At 39.3% G+C, this 17,344-nt stretch overlaps 1 protein-coding gene and 1 pseudogene across 2 annotated transcripts; both read left to right on the top strand.

The window, feature by feature from the left end:
* The first annotated feature begins 1,199 nt into the window (after positions 1 to 1,199).
* On the top strand, positions 1,200 to 3,262 carry LOC145502823 (uncharacterized). Its single transcript, XM_081482215.1, has 3 exons — positions 1,200 to 1,282; positions 1,856 to 2,019; positions 2,406 to 3,262. The coding sequence occupies exons 1-3, from the start codon at positions 1,224 to 1,226 to the stop codon at positions 3,056 to 3,058; spliced, it is 876 nt and encodes a 291-aa protein (XP_081338341.1). The 5' UTR covers positions 1,200 to 1,223; the 3' UTR covers positions 3,059 to 3,262.
* A 4,635-nt stretch (positions 3,263 to 7,897) lies between these two features.
* LOC145503441 (uncharacterized) lies at positions 7,898 to 9,186 on the top strand (annotated as a pseudogene). The gene is made up of 2 exons (XR_014051465.1): positions 7,898 to 8,132; positions 8,371 to 9,186. The product of XR_014051465.1 is annotated as an uncharacterized LOC145503441 (transcript).
* Positions 9,187 to 17,344: the final 8,158 nt, after the last annotated feature.

Here is a 17,344-nt window from a genome sequence, read left to right as displayed (position 1 = left end):
ATAATTAATTGATGCTCTACACTTTGTATATTCAGTATTATCAACAAAAAACATTCCTCAGTTGACTCTTACAAGACTAAATACGTGATGCAAACAAAGCTAATTGAAACTCGCGCCTAACTGAAATTTACTGGGATTATAGTATTCCAGAGCTGAGGGAAAGCACTTGTACTTTTTAAATACTGAAAAACGAAATTCATTTTTTGCAGTCGTGCTGATTCGCATTCAGCAGCTGAATTCATGTACAGCATCTGCGAAGATGAAACATGACATTCCCTTTCAACAAATATCAATATATTGCTAATTTGTTTTGATAACAGAGATATATTTAAGTTTCACTATAGTCTCCCAAATTGAAAAGAAATAAATATTCTCTCTCAAGATAGAAAAACGTCCAACTTGAACGAAAATTCCTCTGAGTGTGACAAAAGAAGACGACGAACTAGGCTAAAGTTCTCTTTTATTTTCGGGGGACGGAGAGGGAAGAGTTCACAAATACGGAAAGTTATATTTACAAACACTTAAATTCATCGTTAAAAGCATTTATAAAGGGTTTATCTAGATATATACACTTGTACACGCGTCTTGTTCTCACAGTTAGCAAATAAAGAAGTTCTGAAAGATTATTTTATTTATTGCCCAAGTTATCACAGCTCAGTTTTCCACAAGGGACAAAGATTTTTCTTTTGCTCTAAATCGATCGTCAACAAACATTCATGTTTTGCGAAATTCTACAAAAAATAATAACTTGTTAAAAATTCCGTGTCTACGAAAAAAACCTATTCCACGGTTACTTCTTTCAAAGAATAAAATTATAACATCACTAGTTAATTGATCTGAGTTCTGCGGCGTCAGTTTTGTTGATTCAGGCCGAATCAAACTTAAAAGCAATTTTAATCAATTGTGCTTTGCTAAGAAAACAAAACATGCCAAGCCCATCAATACTAATTAATGAAGAATTGATATTCCATTAGATAAATCCAGAATCGACCAGTACTAAACAAACCATCAAACACATAAGATTAAGCAGTTTTTCAACAAGAGGCGCATTCCGTTTTGAACAAGGAGCAGTAAGTATTTAACAAGCTCCGGCTTCTGTGTTATAAGTTTTAGTTTTTTCTTAAATCGCATAATTCCTTCCTTTTTTAGTTTTTCATCTGTGCTGAGCACAGACGTTTCGTGCCGAGCCAATCAACCGATCTTCAAACGTACCTGCAAAAGTGATGTTCTTCCACGTTAGCTTCGCTTTGGTTTTACTCTCCATCATTGCTTTAACACCGAGGTAAGATCAATCAGATGGCTAAATAATTATCTAATTCGCTTAAAATTCGAATTATTTTTTTCTGAAAAGTTCTCCTTCTAACCGCTTTACTCCACAACTCCAACAAAGAAATACGTCTGATGTCGTTTGAAACGAAAACTTCGATGTCGACAGTGGGTTGCAATTGCGTTAGAGCAAGACTCCTTTCGTGGTAGACCCGAATTCAATTCTTGGGCTACGCTTAAAAATGACCAACTGGTATTCCTGAAACCGTGCATTTGTGATTTTTAACCTTGACCCTTTAATTCTCTACCAGGTCCGTCACTTTCCGAAGGTAAAACGTTTTTAAAATACTTAATATCATATTTTATTTTACAGCCGCCACTTTTAGAATCGTAGCAACAGTCGTAGCAGTAGTATGAAGTTGCTGACCTCCCAAGTCCTACGTTTTTAAAGGAATTTTATTGTTGTATAAAATTCAGTTTTTCACTGAGCCGGGCATGTTTCATTCAGTCGTATATAATCTTCAAATCGCTTGAAGCCGAAAAAGGAACTATTATTACATCATGCTGTGTTGTCTTTTTAAACCATCAGGGGTTTGGAGCAGAAGAGGAACAAAATGTGTGTGTTGGACATGGATGAAAAAGGCAATCTGTACCTTTACAAGTTTGCATTACTCTGCAAGAGCGAGATTATTAAGCGACTGATCAATGGATCTTATCACCTTGCAGAACCGAGTGACGGACCGAGTACAATAGGTAATTCATTGATGAAACTCTTTTCAAGGTATGAATGTGATCTTCATGCCCAATGCAAGCAACTTACTCTTGAAATGATCTTTTCATATTTTTTGCTAATGTATTATTAAGTTGTGATGAAATACGCCATAGATTTTTTTCATTGGATTTTTTCTGTGGGTCACCTGCAGGAAGGCTTTATCATTTATCTCTGAGTCCTTTTCTGACTGAGATCTTGGCGATGTACCGGGAGGGCGGAGGAGACGGAGGCCATTTTTGGGAATGTTAAAGTATGTTGACAACAGCGCTTGTAAAAGATCCAGTTTGCGACAAAAATCTTGTAAAATTAAGAAGTGAACTTAAGGCTTTAGTACTTGATTTTCTTTTCTTATCGGCTTTGAATACAGGACAAAGCAAAGTAAACCCAGCCTTGAATTGCAAGGACTTGAAACACAAGGCGCCATCACTTGTGTCAGGCGTCTATTGGATAGATCCAGATGGCGGTTCCCATGGTAACGCATTCCAGGTCTACTGCGACCAACAGACGGACGGTGGGGGTTGGACATTAGTTTGGAGCTACACCTTCACAGCTTACTCAAATTTCTCGAGTAGTGCAAACGCTGTCACGCCGCGTCCAAGCTGGGCAGCCAGTGGAGCTAACACTCGAGTGTCTACAACAGTTCCATTGAGTGAGACAGATTACGAGGCCACTAACTTTTCTTTGTGGCGCACCATTGGTAATGAATTCCTGGTCAAGAGCAACATCAACAATTGGATCACATGCAAGGAAGGCACTGGCAGCTTGGTGCAAGAGAAGAAGGGGTCAATCACTTGTAAACTGGTTAAACAGGTTTCGCAGCAGTGTGCTGGTGTGGTGCCAAAATCGTTCAGGCCATTCTCCTACGGACCCATCATCGAAGTTACCAGCATCTTTGGCCTCTACTATTATTTTGACGGTAGTACAAGTCGTGAATGGCCTGTCCATGATCCCTGTGGACGAAGTAGGGAAAATCAGTTAACAGGTGTCGTCGATGCAAACGGAAATATTTTTGTTCGTTAAAAGCTCAGTCTTTTTTGTTAAGTTTCGCATGAGGACCTAGTCTCCTGATGCTTGCTTAAGGGTTTTATGTAATAAGGTGCTTACACAGACGAGGCGTATGAAAAAACACTAATTCTTTCAAGAGTGATTGGTTTCATTAGCCATAGGGTAATAGTATCATACATGTCGATTTTAAAAATTAATAAATATGTGGTTTTATGTTTAAGGGAAATCGGTGTGGGACTCCATTCTTTATCGTAAGTCTGCATTCGTGTTCCTCTAACACCGAATGCACGTACTTTTTAAAGGCAAGACATTTCGCTTATGATTTTATTTTCTCTCTTTTTCTTGCCAGATATACTCCCTTGCCAGATAAAACTCCCTTTTTAAAAGTCTATCTTCTTCTCTTTTTTAGGTTTCGGTGTTTAACCCTCGGACGTAAAAGGGTTGAAGGGAGAAAGGGGGGTGCATGCCACCCCCTAATAAGTTTTTTTTTTCAAATTTTTGAAAAACCGAGTTCTCTAAGGGGCTGAACTTTCAGTAGCTGTTTCCTCATTCTCTCCGGGAATTTTGATATGATAATTGCGTGTGTCTGATTTTTGATGTTTTTGATAAGTTTGGCCAAAAATTAACTTTTTTGACATAATTCTGTATTTCTTTTCCAATTTTCTTCATCTGTTTGTAGAAATTCGCCAATTTTTACATTTCATAAGCCTTCTGGCTTGATTTTGCATTAATTTTCGTTATATTTTGACTCTCTTTAAAAAGTAGTGAAATCTAAGATGGCGGTTCAATTGACGTCGTTTGACGTCATATGACGCTATAACCAACAAAACTGGTATCACCTTGTAGAGCAAGCTCAGGGCTATCTAATCAACCTAAATTTATTTCGCTCTGCCCTTACAGAACGAAATCCGAGAGGGGAGGCTCCATCAATTCCGCACCCCCACCCCCCTCACCCTTGTAACAGGCTGTGGGGTGGGGGTATGAGTTAGCTTGTACGTCCGAGGGTTATAAACCTGTTATCCGATAAACAATGAGTCACAAACCTTTTTCTTTTCACAGCTATATCGCCTGATTCACCAATCAACGAACTTTTGGGTTAATTGGTTGCCCTGAAGTTTTTCGGATGGGCGTCGCATGGTAGAAAAAGCCAGTAGTAACCTCTTGATTTAACTTGGGAATTTTTAATGAACGTTATAATTGTTTTAGTCTCCTAATCCTTATTCAGCTCTGGCACGCTCTGAAGGCCGAATAGTAATCTGAGTAATAGTAATACTCCACGTGTCTTCATGTGTCTAGATTTCGTTCTACCTTGACGGGTGTCTTTCGCGAAGAATTGTTACGAGCGTCGAATTCAATAAAACGTCGAGCAAAACGAGAAAGCATGTTTCCAGAAAAATTCATAGCGCGAGCATGCTTCAGTCCCAACCCAGTTTTGCCATACACGAATTGAGCACATTTTAACGAAACTCCGAGCATGCGAGCAGTGGCAGAAATTTCGCGAGCACGAGCAAGCGAGCAGTCATCTAATTTTTGCGAGCAATTCAAACAAGGCCAAACTTTGCGAGCACTTTTAAATTGAATGGGACCTGATTCGATACCCTTCAAAACATGTCTATGTTACGCTTTAGAATTATATACCAGACCTTTCCGAAGATCGGATGTTCGGGAATATTTCATAAGCACACCGTATACATTTCAGCTGAAGGTCGTCAGTATCGATGTCACATGATCAGTGACACTTGTGAAGCTCGTCAGCAGGAATGTTGCCAACCTTGTTTCCAGGATCTCTCTTTTTCCTACCTCCTGGAAGAGGAGAGATCCTGGTTACAAGGTTCGAATACTGCCGGGTCATTATAACTCAGTCTTTCTTGACTAACGCTTCCCGTAGTCTTGAAAAAGCCTGAAACAATAAATGTTGACTTGATAAAAAATTGTTTGTCATGGATAAACTCAGCTACCTTGCAAGCTGGATAAGTTCCAGTGCAATACAATACTTATAGACTTATTTCGCAAATGGCACCGGGAAAGCTAGTTATGTGGAGCATGAGACAAAACTCCAGGTCTGCCCTTTGACAAGCAGGATCTCATTTACTGCCCTCTGATTGAATAAACCTCCACACTGGCTGATAAATAGCGGTGTCTCATGACAGTTCTAAGCTGCCAACCACTCACGAATATTCTAACTGACTTCTTTTAACACTAGTTTGCTTCAGCTGAGCTGCCTTGGCACGTCCCAGCTGTATCACGGACGCCACAATAAGTTGATCAGTCTTGGTATTTGTACGAATGCGTATCTCAAAAATGCTTCTCCATGTTGGTTTGGCTTTGTTTTTCTTCTCTAGCAGTTTCTCAACAGCCAGGTAAGACAGAAACTGAGTTGCAGGGATAACAGCGTCTCTTTCTCCAGTTAAAATGATTCATGGAAAGGCAACTCAATCCCACGTCAACTCAGTTTCCCACTCAGTGCAAAAATTAGATGAGTGCTCGCTTGCTCGTGCTCGCGAAATTTTTGCCACTGCTCGCATGCTCGGATTTTCGTTAAAATGTGCTCAATTCCTGTATGGCAAAACTGGGTTGGGACTGAAGCATGCTCGCGCTATGAATTTTTCTGGAAACATGCTTTCTAGTTTTGCCGGCGTTTTATTGAATTTGACGCTCGTAACAATTCTTCGCGAAAGGCACCAGGCAAGGTAGAACGAAATCTAGACACATGAAGACATGTGGAGTATTACTATTACTCAGATTACTATTCGACCTTCAGTGCGTGTCAGAGCTGAATGGCTTCAATAGGCCGATTCCGATATGTTAAAATTTTAACTTGGCTCCGAGGCTTACGGGGAACAAAACAAAAGAAATTAATTACTCATCCCTCATCCTCGATGCGATGTCTTTTGTTTTATTCCCCTAAGCCTCGGAGCCAAGTTAGAATTTTAATATATCGGAATTGGCCCATTCGTTAGACCCTAGAAGCCTCCAAATAAAGCTTCCGTTGTGTTGATCTATTTCAGTCAGTCAGCGGGAAGCCAGTTTGCAGATCATCGAGACCTAAGCTCGAAATGCTTGTTCGACTAAATGCCACGTTGTTTACATTTCCTAAGAATAATATAACCAAAAAGGCTTTCCACGTCACAACACTTGAAAGCCTGGTAACTTTTAGCTTCTTCTCGTGGTGTGTTCACAACGTTGATTAGAAAGCTTTAGATCTCCTTGAGCGTCCACCTAGTGTACCATGCTCACGCGAAGCTACCTGACGTAATGGCCGTGAACTGCTGGGATCAGTGGTTGACAGCCAGATTACTTGGCGCAAAACGTTTCCTTTTAATAAAAGAGAGATTTCTCTTAGCGGAAAATTTGCGAAGTGCTCCCAGCTCGCAATCTGTATTTTCTACAGTGCTCGCTGCACGCAAGACAAATTTGACCACTGCCCTTACTCCCAAAAATAAACGCACTGCTCGCGTGCTCGCAAATACTCGCAAAGACAATTCGATACCTTTTTTTAAAGATGTTCTACATCTGAGCTAATTTCAAAGCCAATATAACGATTTTGAAAGGAACAACTTTCTTCTTATTTCAATCGTGTGTGTGTCGACCTGTTCTGCGATCTGTAGTCAGGTACAATCTTGTTGATAAAGATACTAAAACAATTATAACGTTCATTAAAAATTAGCGATAGAAATTCTACACAACGTTTCGATGTCTTCATGACATCATTATCAAGTGACAAGAAAATAACGGTTCAACAGTGTTATATATGCGGTGAAAGGTGTTATTGTTCATTAACATATTTGTTTAAACAAATAGTTTCACGCGGATGGAATCCGTTTGCGTGTTCAGGCTAGGTTTCTTCTTTCTAATAAACAACACTTCGTAAATCAAACAATCCAGTTTTCCGTTGCATTTCTTTAGGACGGAAAAATTATTGGCAAGGTCATCGATGTTATAAAGGCCGTGATCGTTCTTTAAATGCTTTCCGATTGCATTTGCGCCAACGTATTGATGAACACAGGTTCTCCGCAATCGGAAAACATTTAAAGAACGATCACGGCCTTTATAACATCGACGACCTTGCCAATAACTTTTCCGTCCTAAAGAAATGCAACGGAAAACTAGATTGTTTGATTTACGAAGTGCTGTTTATTAGAAAGAAGAAACCTAGCCTGAACACGCGATCGGATTCCATCCGCGCGAAACTATTTGTTTAAACAAATATGTTAATGAACAATCACACCTCTCGCCGCATATATAACACTGTTGAACCGTTATTTTCTTGTCACTTGATAATGATGTCATGACGACATCGAAACGTTGTGTAAAATTTCTATCGCTCATTTTTATTTTGAAATGTTTATCAAAATTTAATCTCATTCATTAAAAATTCCCAAGTTAAATCAAAAGGTTCCTACTGGCTTTTTCCACCATGCCACGCCCATCCGAAAAACTTCAGGGCAACTAATTAACCCAAAAGCTCAAGAAAAAAGTTCGATGATTGGTGAATCAGGCGATATAGCTGTGAAATGAAAAAGGTTTGTGACTCAACGTTTTTCGGATAAAAGGTTTAAAACCCTACTTTTAAAGGCTTTAAAAGTAGCATCTCGTCTTTCGTTACTTTAAAGCTTGTTTGGTCGTATCTGATACATACGAGACAACTGAAGTATATTGTCATTCGTTAAGGAAAAGCAGCCAAGGTGTCTGTTCCGATCTCAACTAAATTTGGGCCTTGAGCTGCGCTAATTATAGTGGCGTTAGACATAAACGGCCATTCTTAGAATCATTAACACAGTCTTATGTTTTTAAAGTAATTTCATTATTGATCTCTAAAACTCAGCTTTTCATATTTCTTCTAGTCTTATATAATCTCAAAATCTTTTGAAGCCGAAAGAGAAACTATTATTACATCATACTCTGTTGTCTTTTAAAACAATCAGGGGTCTGGAGCAGAAGAGCAACAAGATATGTGTGTTGGACATGGATGAAAAAGGCAATCTTTACCTTTACAAGGCTGTACTCCTCTGCAAGAACGAGATTATCAAGCGGCTGATCAATGGATCTTATCACCTTGCAGAACCGAGTGACGGACCGAGTACAATAGGTAATTCATTGATGAAACTCTTTTCATGACATGAATCACGGTGATCTTGATCACTTTTCCTCATTTGCATAATACAACAACGTAAATGTCTCTGAAACTAAAGAAGATACTCCAAAAAGGAAAACACTATTCTTCTTTATTTGGAAAAGCCTTTCAAATAAGCAGCAACTATTTCTAATTTCCTAGGCATTTTAAGGCTTGAGTTGTTGATTCCTTCTCTTATCGGCTCTGAACACAGGACAAAGTAACGAAAACCCAGCCTTGAACTGCGAAGACCTGAAACACAAAGCGCCATCACTTGTGTCAGGGGTCTGTTGGATATATCCAGATGGTGGTTCGAATCGTAACGCATTCCAGGCCTTTTGCGACCAAGAGACGGACGGTGGGGGTTGGACACTAGTTTGGAGCTATACCGTTTACAGCTTACCCAAGTTTCACAAGTGGGGCAAACGCTGTCACGCCGCGTCCAAGCTGGACAGCCAGTTCAGCTAACACTCGAGTGTCTACAACAGTTCCACTGACTGAGACACATTACGACGCCATGAACTTTGCTTTGTGGCGCACCATTGGCAAAGAATTCCTGATCAAGAGCCACATCAACAACTGGATCGCATGCAAGGAAGGCACTGGCAGCTTGGCGCAATACAAGGCGGAGTCAATCACTTGTAAACTGGTTAAACCGGTTTCGCAGCATTGTGCCGGTGTGGTGCCAAAATCGTTGACGCTGTACTCCTACGGACTGTATCTCTCTAGCAGCAGCCTCTACTATTACTTTGATAGTAAGACAAACGGTGATTGGCCTGTCCATGATCCATGTGGAAAATACGAAGAAAATCATTTCAAAGGTGTGGCTAATCCACACGGAAATATTTTTATTCGTTAAAAGCTCAGTTTTTGCTAATTAAGTTTCACACAAGGGCCTAGTTTTCCAGTGCCTGCCGTTTAAAGGTTTTTCTTACACAGACGAGGCATATTAAAAAACCTAATAATGTTGTTAATTTACGTTTAAGGAAAATCAGTGTGTAAATTGATTCCATTCTTCAATGAGAGTCTGTATTCGCCTTCCTCTCTCACCATTTACCCTCAGTTTTTAACGAATAAATCTTATGCGTTGACTGATATCATATCCCTTGCGAAACAAAATGCTGCTCTGAACTGAATGTGAATTGGAGCCAAAGCATCTCTTACTTCAGTCCTGCATGCAGACAAGATACTTTCTTTCATTTACGTTTTGGGGTGGAACTAGTCATTTCTTCCGGCAAGTTTCTCGCTAGACATTTCGATTTTGTTTTTATTTTAATTTCTTCCTATCTCTTTCCAGATATATTTTTTCCTTTTTTCAGTCTATTTTTTTCTATTTTTTAGGTTTCGGTGTTTAAAGCGTTTTTCCGAAAAATGTTGTCTCACAAACCTCTTTTTACAGCTGCATCGCCATATTTACCAATCAAGGAACTTTTTGCGTTTATTAGTTGCCCTGTAGTTGTTCGGTTGGGCCTGGCATGGCAAAAAGAGCCAGTAGTAACCTTTTGATTTGACTTGGGAACTTTGAATGAACGTTAGAATTGTTTTAGTATCCTTATCAACAAGATTGTACTTGACTACAGATAGCAGAACAGCTCGAGACATATATAGGCCATTGAAAGCGCTCACCTTAACAAAAAGTTGTTCCCTTCAAAATCATTATATCTTGGCTTTGCAGTATCACCTCATCAGTGACACTTATGAAGTTCATGTTCATTTGAGGAATTTTACCAGCCTTGTTTCCAGGATCTCTCTTTTTCCTATCTTCTGGAAGAAGACGGATCCTGACAACGAGGTTGGAATGTTGCCGGCAATCTATTATAACTCAGTCTCTCTTGGAAAACGCTTCTCATAGTTTTGAAAAATCCTGAAACACTAATCGACTTAATAAAAACTTGAAATGTTTGTCATGGATAAGCTCAGCCAACCTTGCAAGCTGGATAAGTCCTGAACTAAGCCGAACAATCGCATATAAAACACGCAAAACAGTCAACAGGACTTGCGCGTAAACAGCTACATTTGAATCATGTGGTGCCAGAACAACTAAAGGAGGAATAAACCTATACATCGAGCAAGAGAAACATAAGCTCGATCAGATAGCTGCAAGAAACATAAGAATGTCTCTAGACAAACGTATAGCTTTCTCAAAGTAAAGCTGCGGCGTCTCCGAAGGAAATCGTACGAGAACAAATATGATATCCGTGATAAGGATCTACCTACTGTGCTTGCAAACAGTTCTAATCACAGCTAGGCCCGGCGTCACAATATAGAATGCAAGTAAGCAACATGTTCACGGTAAATTTCATATTTTGTCCCTCAAAAGCAAATTCATGGAGACTTAAAAGCGTATCTTGCAATAGAAATGAGCCTAAACAATGCATAAACACATGGCAAATTACAGAGGTGTTAAACTCAACGAGTCGACATGCAGATAACAGCGGAAACCGTGCAGACCTATAACCTATAAAATTTCCCATAGCACGATCTAACGGCTCAACTCCACTTGAAATTCCTCCTTATCACACAACATGAAGTGCCCTTCATGAACACGAGTGAAGCGACAAGAAAGGTGGAGTGACCAAACAGAGAACGGCAAATGTACAAATGTCACGAACCGTAGAAGTCGTGTAGGCTAGTCCCGGGGGGGGGGGACACTGCCATATATGGGCTAAATATATGGGCTAAATATATGGGCCAAATATGGGCTGTGAAGGGTATGTTTTTCAAGCAGTTTACTCTAGGATAGGGTATATAAATCAGAGCGTTTGGGTCTAGAATAGGGTATAATTTTTCACAAAACTGACTAGTTGGTTGAAGATTTTATCTAGGCTAAAGAAAACCAGGAATTGCCACTCAAAAATATAAAAAAATCAAATCGGCAAGTTTAAATTTACGCAAATAAGCCTCAACAGTGTCGATAGATGGGGGGATTTGGGGAGTTTACTCTAGTATAGGGTAGCAAAATTCAGCTAAACTAACTCTGGTATTGGCCAAGGGTCCCAAGGTCCCAGCGGCACATCCGCACCCAGAAATTCTCAAAGTACCCCCCCCCCACCCCCGAGGCTAGTCAACCCCATTTTACATTAAGTCCAAGTGTAATACAACACTTATTTACTTACATCGTAAATGGCACTAGGAAAGCACGTCATGTCAAGAACCCACAAATCGCACACTTATGCAAGAGCCGGAGATTACATCATCTGACTATCAGAATATATTAATATTTAATTCAGGACAGCTGCCCAACAACAGATCAACTGGTGGTAGGGTTTCGCAACACTCAAAATTGTACATACCTTCGGATTGATGTGAAGTCGCCTCGTCTGTTGCCAAGTTGGAAACCGCTTAGCTGAAAATATCTCACTATGCTCATTAAAGGTCTTAAAATTGGGCAACCTTTTAAACTTTGTCACAATTTTCACGTCTGGGGACCATTTTATACTACTTCCTAATAAGATTAAAAAGTTTAAACGTGAAAACGTGTCAGGGCTCTCCTTGTTTTGTCTTGAAAATTAGGCAAATGTGATCGCGTCGTGCTCGATCGTCGTATTTTTTGATCTCTTTCCTAATTTCAATGTTACATTGCCAAATGCCATCAAGTATAAATATATATTGTATTGAAAAAATTCTACAGAGCAAAATAGAACAAGTATTTTTGTGGAAAACGTACAGGATTTACGAGGATGTAAGTGGATTGCAGTTCATCAAATTTGATTTATTTGTGATAGGCTGTCAAGGAAACAAAATTAAGCCATTCTGGAGATTGAAAGACTTTGAATCTTTTAGTCAGAAAGAAATGTGACTGAAATGCTGAAAGTGAAGTTTTCAACAGAAAAATCAAAGGATTAAGTTGAAATTTAGTTTCAAGTCAGCCGAAAAACACGCCATTCGCTCATAAATTTGAGCTCATTTACTACACACTCGGCCCTAGTTTCCCGGCTCTCACTTCACATTTACAACACCACAATGCATATCGCTCGCTTATATCATTATCGTTAAACTGAATTACAAAAATTAAGATTCACAGAATAAAACAAAAACAAAACCTAATTCTTATTCCTAAAGTTGGTTCAAAATAGTGACTTGATTCATTTCCAAGGCAGAAACTAAAACTGAAGACAAGATAATAGATAATTTGGAGTATATTTACGTTGGTATGTCAAGAAAACTGTCATGGTTGTACTTACTGCAATTAACAAAACTTTAACCTTCATTATCGTCACTATCTGATTCTTTATTTTATGTTTGTTCTATTTTAACAAATTCACTCAAGGAAGCCAAAAGCCAACGAAAATAAAGGACAAACGAGGTGTGCGTAATAAGAGCCTTGTAGCGGAACTATCATCATTGTTGACTGAGAATTAGGTAATATAAAACTCCTCAAGTAGTTTAAGGCCTGGGTGAAAGGCTTTTACTGGTGAAAATAATGTATTAGTTATATTTCTGAAGGTATAAATGGCAATGGAACCAGATTTAGCACACAGGTTTTGACGTCCTGAACATTTTAAAGTAGAATTGGTACTTCTGAAAGGTCAAGTGACATGTCACGTGACGTTTGGCGGAAAATAGCCATTATTTGAGGAATTGGTGGCGGTTTTTAGTAATAACATCCTGCAAAAACGTGTTTTAGATGCAGGTCAATTATTTCCATCCTCTCACGTTTGGAATGACCGTCCCTGTTTTCACACAAAAATTTTATAGGGTGACAGGTCCTTTTTTTTCAACAAAATTCGACTTTTGATCATTTATATCTTCTATTATTCGTTAAAAAATTTTGTGTCTACGAAAAAACCTCTTCCACGGTTACTTCTTTCAAAGAATAAAATTATAACATCACTAGTTATTTGATCTGAATTCTGCGGTTTCAGTTTTGTTGATTCAGGCCGAATCAAACTTAAGGTCATTCCTCACATTTGCATTGCGCATCCTTACTGCGCATAATTTATGGCGTCATTAGCGCGCGCTCGTGCACGCGCATATTGAAAACATGACGGATTTGTCTTGATATTGAGCTCTGAATTTGATCTGAATTCTGCGGAGTCAGTTTTGTTGGTTCAGGCCGAATCAAACTTAAAAGCAGTTTTAATCAATTATGCTTTGCTAAGAAAACAAAACGTGCCATGCCCGTCAACATCAAATCTTCTTTTTTGTTTCATTCCGGCGTAGAAACAAAGTCCGTTGATTGATCGATGGGCGATTGTATTTGAAAACTTAATAAACCTTCCACGGCTTTTACGTGTAGAGTATATGAAACGCTTTTTAAACCATTTTGTTAAAGGTTTGCGTGGTTAATGAGCCATTGAGTCTAAAATAAATGTATTTGTTGGATTACGCACGTAGAAGTGTTATTGCACTCCCATAGCAACAGAATAATTGATTCTTTATGAATGCGACCATTTATTCCTTTCTAGATTGTACGAAAAAACTTCCGGCGAACTAACTTTTGGTCGATCGGGGCGAATCGACTTTTTCGGGGACGACACGACTTTCCGTTGGGGCGAAATGGTTCGGTTCTGTTCGGTTCGGTTCGGTTCCGATATGGCGGCCAGTGTCAAATGGGGTTGACGGACCTACACGACTAATACGTTTTCGTGACATTTGAGCATTTACCGTTCTCTTCTCGGTCTCTCGACCTTTTGTTTGTTTCAAACGTGTTTATGAAGGGCACTTTATGTTGTGTTATTTGGGCCTGGCTGTTTGATTTGAACTGTTCGCAAGAAAAGTATGTTGCTTCTATTCACGGATATCATATTTATCATTTATCTTCGCCCGATTTTTCTTCAGAGACTGCCGTAGCTTTACTTGGAGAAAGAACACCTTGATTTGCAGGTCGATAGCTGTCGACCTTCTGAGTAGGTTTTAGCGCGCTTGGCGGAAGGAGTATCTCCAGTCGGCGATCTACATGCGATGCGCCCCAATTAACTGAATAGCTGACTAGAGTCTGTTCCGCCCAGATTTGTACTTAATTGATGATACATGGCTTCGGAATTTTAACGGGGAGAATTCACGTAGTCCCTGGGCTAACGTATGCTTTCTTTTTGATGCCCCGAGTATATGTCAGTTTACAGAGATTTTATGGTGCCCCGAGTATGTCAATTTACAGAGAATTATGGTGCCCTCGAGTATGTCAATTTACAGAGATTTTATGGCGCCCCGAGTATGTCAATTTACAGAGATTTTGTCGAGATTTCACGGGGCCCCGAGTATGTCAATTTACAAACATTTTATGGTGCCCCGAGTATGTCAATTTACAGAGATTTTATGGTGCCCCGAGTATGTCAGATCAGTTTACAGAGATTTTGCGGAGATTTTATTGTGCCCCGAGTATGTCAATTTACAGAGATTTTATGGTGCCCCGTGTATGTCAATTTACAGTGATTTTACATGATAAGGCTAAACGCGTAAAATCTTTGTAAGTGGTAAATTTACAAACATTCTTAGAAGATGTGAAGGTGAATTAATCAACATGACACGAGCGTGGGACAAAGAAAAATTCTGAGTCCCCGACAGGAATCGAACCCATGACCTCCCGAACACCGGGCGGGCGCTCTATCCGCTGAGCTCCGAGAACTCATGGAGAGCAAGGTCGTTTAACTGAGTTCATATATGATAGGTGTCCTGCATACTGCTAGGATCAACGCTATCGAATTCATCGTGAGTAGTGATAAGTCAATAAAGATGGTAAATTTTAAGCTCGGTAGTGAAATGTGAAGGTGAATTAATCAACATGACACGAGCGTGGGACAAAGAAAAATTCTGAGTCCCCGACAGGAATCGAACCCATGACCTCCCGAACACCGGGCGGGCGCTCTATCCGCTGAGCTACGAGAACTCATGGAGAGCATGCATGAGTTCTCGTAGCTCAGCGGATAGAGCGCCCGCCCGGTGTTCGGGAGGTCATGGGTTCGATTCCTGTCGGGGACTCAGAATTTTTCTTTGTCCCACGCTCGTGTCATGTTGATTAATTCACCTTCACATTTCACTACCGAGCTTAAAATTTACCATCTTTATTAACTTATCATTCTTAGAAGATTTTATTAAGTCTGTAAATTATGAGTTATTTCCTCTTATTTTAGCTGGTACAATTTACAAACATTTTACAAACATTTTGAAATGAACAGAACTAAAAACTAGACAAAATATTTGTAAAATAAATTTACAGACATTTTGTTTTTAAGCGAGATAAGTGACCAACTCTGTATATTCAGGATCTACAGACGTTTCATTAAGTCTGTAAATGGGTCAAATTCTCCAGTGGCTGGAGGAAAGCACTTGTACTTTTTCAATTCTGAATAACGAAATTCATTTTTTGCAGAGGTGTTGATTCGCATTATTATCAATATACGCGGCCAAATTGAAAACCGCCCTCTTCAGAAACACGCACTTTGCGGGCCGCAAATGACTCCTAGCGGGCCGTTAATGTATTAACGGCCCTGCAGCTGATTGGTTCTCGGTTCATCATCCGATGAATATTAACCAATCAGGTTACGTTTATTGACGCGGGAAAACCATTCAGGTGCGAACAGCTTGCGTAGTGAACGTTTGCCGTTTGGAAATTTCATTTTAAAATGGAAGAACTCCCAAATTTTCAGCTTTTTTCTAGTCAAAACTCGGACTTAGGCAACGAGCAACTGGATGAGATTGAGCAAAAAGCTCAAGCGAAAAACACCAAGAGAGCAACTGAGTGGGGAGTAAAAAAGTTCGAGAAATGGTGTGAGAAAAGAAAAATTACAGTGGATCTCAAAACAGTAGGTGCAACGGACTTGAGTGAAATTCTGCGAAAGTTCTTCGCTGAAGTGAAAACAGAGAAAGGCCAAGCATTAACTCCAAGTGCATTGACTGGAATTAGAGCGGCCATTCATCGCCATCTAACCTGTGCTCCACTCAGCCGAAACATAAACATTTTGCAAGACAGCGAATTTATGTCTGCCAACAAAATGTTTGAAGCGAAGGCCAAGCTATTTACGAAAGAAAACAATGCGAAACCAAAACACAAATCATCCATTCAGTCAGGAGACATGCAGAAATTGAATCGATACTTCATGGAAGGGCAGAACAAAAAGATGCGGAGAAGTTAGTTGAGTTTATTTGGCTCTTGTTTAGCTGTTCGTATTGTAGCAACAACTTTCCATACCATAGTTTCATGCTACATCTCTGTTAAACATTTTTTTCTTATTAAATGAATTTGTACGATTTGGCCTTGTGTATTGATAATAATGATAATCGCATGACTTTTGTCGGTCATATAGTTTATTTGTGTCCCTCGTAGCATCATTTGCGCCCTTGCGCTTCGCGCTCGGGCGCAAATGATGCTACTCGGGCCACAAATAAACTATATGCCCTCCAAAAGTCATGTGATTGTCCTATTCAGCAGCTGAATTCACGCACAGCATCTGCGAAGATGAAACATGACATTCCCTTTCAACAAATATCAGTATATTGCTAATTTGTTTTGATAAAAGAGATACATTTAAGTTTGACTATAGTCTCCCAAATTGAAAAGAAATAAATAGCAATTTTCTCTCGAAGAAAAAAAAAAGACGTCGAACTTGAATAAAAATTCCTCTGAGTGTGACAAAAGAAGACGACGAACTAGGCTAAAGATCTCTTTTATTTTCGGGAAAGGGGGAGAGAAGAGTTCACAAATACAGAAAGTTATATTTACAAACACTTAAACTCATCGTTAAAAGCATTTATAGAGGGTTTATCTAGATATATACACTTGCAGAGGCGCCTTGCTCTCACAGTTGACAAATAAAGAAGTTCTGAAAGCTTATTTTATTTATTGCCCAAGTTATCACAGCTCAGTTTTCCACAAGGGACAAAGATTTTTGTTTTGCTCTAAATCGATCGTCAACAAACATTCATGTTTTGCGAAATTCTACAAAAAATAATTACTTGTTAAAAAATTTCGTGTCTACGAAAAACACTTCTTCCACGGTTACTTCTTTCAAGGAATAAAATTACAACATCACTAGTTATTTGATCTGAGTTCTGCGGTCACCGTGTCAGTTTTGTTGATTCAGGCTGAATCAAACTTAAAAGCAATTTTATTTAATCAATTGTGCTTTGTTAAGAAAACAAAACGTGCCATGGCCATTAACACTAATTAATGAACAATTGATATTCCATTAGATAAATCCAGAATCGACCAGTACTAAACAAACCTTCAAACACATAAGATTAAGCGG

This window comes from Orbicella franksi, chromosome 11 (assembly GCF_964199315.1).
Source record: "Orbicella franksi chromosome 11, jaOrbFran1.1, whole genome shotgun sequence".
Classification (NCBI taxonomy): domain Eukaryota; kingdom Metazoa; phylum Cnidaria; class Anthozoa; order Scleractinia; family Merulinidae; genus Orbicella; species Orbicella franksi.
This window is presented reverse-complemented; position numbering and strand designations above follow the sequence as displayed.